This window comes from Ochotona curzoniae, unplaced genomic scaffold (assembly GCF_017591425.1).
Source record: "Ochotona curzoniae isolate NIBS_2020 unplaced genomic scaffold, NIBS_Ocur_1.0 scaffold_3223, whole genome shotgun sequence".
Taxonomy (NCBI): Eukaryota; Metazoa; Chordata; class Mammalia; order Lagomorpha; family Ochotonidae; genus Ochotona; species Ochotona curzoniae.
The window spans coordinates 727,331-732,077 of NW_024467108.1; the positions used below are offsets into that span (position 1 = coordinate 727,331).

Here is a 4,747-nt window from a genome sequence, read left to right on the forward strand (position 1 = left end):
CCCATTTTACAGTCCTTGAGAATTTTAAGGATCAAATGTATAATGGCAACAGTTGACATAAACCTATTATTACTTGCTACATTTATGTTCATAGCAAAGAACTAATGATTGTAGGGATTAGATTTCACTTTGGGCTGGTAGTGGTTGAAACAGAGCCTTAGAAACTCACTATCACCTGCTTGAATGCTGAAATTTGCCCTCCAAAGGAAATCAGCTTAACATTTATCTTCAGATACACTAAGCCTTACTTCTAATAGTGTCAAATCACACAGACCTAGATTCGTAACACTTTCTCAGCTCTAGTCTTTGGAGTTTGCTTCTGTGAGCGTCCCCTTGGTTTCAGGCTCTTAGGGGTACATGATGATGCCATTTATAGAGCCAAGTGAATGGGTTGCTCAGCTTGGGGAGCCTCTGAAGTACAAGGTGCCTGCAGACCCCAGTCACACTGACTGGATTCATTACCTGTGATCTTCCTTCTTCCTGTACACAAACAGGGACTTGGAGGTTATAGTCAGTGTATGGTAATTTAGTGGAGGGCACGTGGCCACAATAAGCACTTCTTTAGCTAGGTCTTAGTCCTGCGCTTATCCTACTCAGCCACATTGGTTTATCAAGCTTCAATGGTAGCATTTCAACCATGGAACAGGCTATTGTGAAACGTATTTCTAGACAGGGACATTGGCTTTTTTCCCTATTGCTGTCTAAATCAAATCATAATGTCCCAATCTCAAGACTGCCCTTCCCCCTACCCCATTCCAGTGTACCTTTCCACTATGACCTCATCACCGACATCATGTGCCCTATTGCTGGTCCAGGAGAAGAGTGGCTGTCCCCTCTGTGGGACCAGGTGGCCTCAGGGCTACACTGGGAAGTGGCATCCACAGGACATCACTAGATGACAGGACATCACTTGATCCCTACTAGTACCTGCACCCAGGTGTGCTCAGTGCCACATCTAGGCTTCTGCAATTCTGTGAACCACTGTGTCTTCAGGTGGCTTTGCATTCTGTTCTCAAGGAAATATGGCATGGGCTAGGGAAGAAGCAGGGGACAGTCAGCTGGTGTCCGGTCGGGAACCATCACCATGCATCATCAGAGTGACTGTCAAGACCCCAAAGGACTGCCAAGAATTTATGTTGGCAGAAAATAGCAGTGTCTACCATTTTAAGAAGGAAATCTCCAAACGCATTCATTGTGACACTGATCGACTGGCACTCATCTTCAATGGAAAGATACTCCGTGATCAAGACATATTGAGCCAGCGTGGTATCCTTGATGGCGCTACAGTCCACTTGGTGGTGAGGACCCATTCAAAAGGGTTAGCTGGTTCTAGAATTCTGTCACGTCCCACAGGTCCCACCCATCATTCTGAACCATCAGCTTCTGAGGGTGCTGGCACGCTAGCTATGCTGGATCAGCTGGCCCGAAGTTCACCTGGTCTAGCTAACTTCTTTGGCCAGCTGACTCAACTTCTGATGGCTACACCTGAGTGTGCGGTACACTTCTTGGAAGACCCTCTAGTTCAAAGATTGGCAACTGAGAAACCAGTCAATGTCACTCATGTTCCAGAATCTTCAAAGCCCAAACAGAAACCTGAGTCAGCTTTTAAGCGTTTGGAAACCTTGAAGAACCCAGCCCAGAAACAGCCACTCCTCCAAGCAGATAGGCAGAAGCTAGAGGCTTTGAAGCTAGTGCCTGGGGGTGACAATGCTTTACGTCCAATCTGCTCTGATGTCCAGCAGTTCATGATCTCAATACTGGCCTTATTGGCTGCTTCCAAGGGCCATAGCCTAGGTTTAGAATCTTGCAGAGGGGAAGTCAATACTCAGAACAGTGCTGACACCAACACAACCATCCCCACTACCTCGGCACATGCCAGGCCATTGCTGCGAGAAGTCAGTGTAAGAATGGACACCCAAGGTGTCAGGGGCATGGCCTCAAATCAGACCAATTCAGGGTGCAGGGTTGGAATGCAGGGTTTTTCTTCAAGTCAGGATGCTTCCTCCCAGGAGAGTGAGCATATGGAGAAAGTCACTCAAACCAGTCAGCCAAAATTCTCACCCTCTGCTTTGTGTCAAATCTTGCATGTCTTGCAACAAAATCCAGCTTTATTACACCAACCAGCAACTGGTATCCCTCTGAGACATCATATGCCACTACTTCCCATCCTCACCAACCCTCGAGCAGTGCAGGCATTGATGCAAATAGAACATGGCTTACAGATACTATCCAGGGAGGTACCTGGACTGGCACCAATCTTATGTGATCCAACTAGGATATGGGACCTGGCTAGACCACGGTGTGCTAGAGGCATCCCTGAAGTTAGGATTGGAAGACAAGGTTATAGAGAAGACTCTGTGCAACCCACCTTGGTCATTCTTCATCTTTTGCACGTACTGGCCAATTCTTATTCCCAGGCTATCCAATCTTCACTTTCTTCTTCCCTGCTCACTGAAGGTCTCTATCAGCAAGAACTAGAGCAGCTGAAGGCCCTGGGTTTTGCTAACCATGATGCCAATCTTCAGGCCCTGATGGCCACAGGTGGAGACATCTATGCTGCCATTGAGAAGCTGTCGGGGGGTCCTACAGGCCTAAGTCATTAAAACTGATGTTCGCATTGCACCACTCTGCAGAGAGGAAGGAAAAGGAAGGGTAAGGGAAGAGAATTAGCTTATTTTGGAAATTCTTCCTACATAGATCATGTGCATATTTGGACAAACACCATGTCACTGCCCAAGCTGTTCTACATTAAAGATTGCTTGGATCTTGTGTGTGATGTCAATTTTGGATGGATAAGCAGATGGAATGCTACTTGGAGAGAGACTGGTCATGTCATATGGTTTTGGTACTGGAATCCACCCATTCCTATGCCCCTAACATCAGAAGTTTCTATAATTTTAATCATGTGTTGGAGAAATACTTTTGCCTTTGATATTTTGTGTTCAACTAACAACACAGTCCCCCATCAATATTATAACCAACACCATTAATTTCAATCACAACTTCAGAGCAACTTTTGGGAATTCTGTAAGTACCCATGAAAGCAATTTTGTTCATGTTTTTCTGTCTGTAGGTTCGTTTTGGAAAGGATGTTCAACTTTTCTCATCAATGGCTTTTCAACACTTTATGTGCCAGGATCCTGATCTATGACACTAGACATTACTTTTCTGAAGCACCATTCTCTCCTATGCAGTTTTTTTAAAAATTTTTTTGCAAAATGCTCAATTATTTTACCCATAAAGTATGATATCTTCTTTTGTCTGAATTTCTTGGGAGTTTTTCCCATTCTAGTCCTAACATTTCATCATCTTCTGCAGGCAGGCACTTACTCCAAGTAAATTTTATGAAAATATTCTCTTTTCTTGTATTTCTGAAATTGTCTACAAAAATTTACCTAAAGTCTTATTTTTAAAAGTTGCTCCATGTACTCTCTCGTTATAGAGTGTTATGACCTGAAGTATATTACATCATTTTAAAATTTTATTTGATTTAATTGAAAGAATTAATGGAGATAGATAGCTCTTCCATCCGCTGGTTTACTCACTCAGTGGCTGTAATAGCCAGGCTGGTGCATACTGAAGCTAAATGCTAGGAAATCCATTTTCATCTCCCTTGGGCAGAGGCCTGAGCACTTGCACTATCTTATAATGTCTTCTGAGTTGCATTAACAGGGAGCTAGATTGAACAGAGTAGCTAGAATTCAAATCAACACATTTGAACTGGGATGCTAACATCCCAGGCAACAGTTTAACCCACTGTGCCATAATAAAGGCATCAATAATGCAAAGTCTTTATGTGTCTCAGAGAACTTGGCTATTTTCATGGTCATGTCTCTAGCTATTCTGTATTCATGGTTCTTAAATCTTTTTATACTTCCCTGGTCTTCTCTTGGGTGTCCTAGCAGAATCTGATTCAGAATGTTAAAATACATTTCAGCATCTTTCCCCTGTCCTGTTTCTCTTCTAAATTTTTTATCATGCATGTCTCAGTGAAAGTTGGCAATAGTTTTTCCAACATGCTCAGGAACCACTCTGGTAAACCTGTAACTGATTAGTTATGTGAGTTATTGTGATCCATGCACCAGGAATATGGGGACTCAATATGATCATATAGTTGGATGAGAAAAGAAAAAAAATGAGGGGAGGTGGGCAAAGTCATTCAGGAAGAAGCTAAGGATTTAGCATTCTCAGAGATGAGTTGAGTCTCATTTCTTTCCAGGGCAGGGTGGTGTGTAGGGAAGACAGTGGATTCTGTAGAGATGTGTTAATTGTGCTTTGATGTCCCATGAGCCTAGGGACCTGAAGGTTGTGGAGGTCAGGGACTAAGGATCAAATTTCTCTGGGACCTCAATTCTCTGTGATGAGCCTGAAATATACATTATTATTAATTTGCCTACAGCATCAGACTTTTGATCATGGAGATTTATGTTTGGTCCCAGGTAGGAGTGAGATTCCTCGTGCTAGAGTAAAGGATAATAGAAAGTGCAGAATTCTGAAACCCTATTAGTGTGCTTCATGACTTTGTTATGTAGGCCCTGTTGGCCAAAATTTTGAGTGGGATGGGAGACATCATTGGGATTATTGCTGATGTTTTTACTGAGTGCCACACTCAGCTTTACTCTGTCTGAAAACAGCCTACAGACATCCTCAAATTACCCCTCCTCTAAGACTTATTGAGTTTTAACATGGTGTTAAAAGAGCCCAAAACACAAATTTAAGAAATAGAGATTGTTGGAAGAGCTGCAGA

General features: G+C 43.1%; 1 protein-coding gene across 1 annotated transcript; it reads left to right on the plus strand.

The window, feature by feature from the left end:
* The first annotated feature begins 1,022 nt into the window (after positions 1 to 1,022).
* On the plus strand, positions 1,023 to 2,762 carry LOC121145454 (ubiquilin-3-like). Its single transcript, XM_040964306.1, has one exon. It carries the CDS (start codon positions 1,023 to 1,025, stop codon positions 2,601 to 2,603), a length of 1,581 nt encoding a protein of 526 aa, XP_040820240.1. The 3' UTR covers positions 2,604 to 2,762.
* Positions 2,763 to 4,747: the final 1,985 nt, after the last annotated feature.

Bases quoted from the DNA above. Each gene is read 5' to 3' on its own strand.
- LOC121145454 (XM_040964306.1), top strand. From the start codon at position 1,023: ATGGCATGGGCTAGGGAAGAAGCAGGGGACAGTCAGCTGGTGTCCGGT.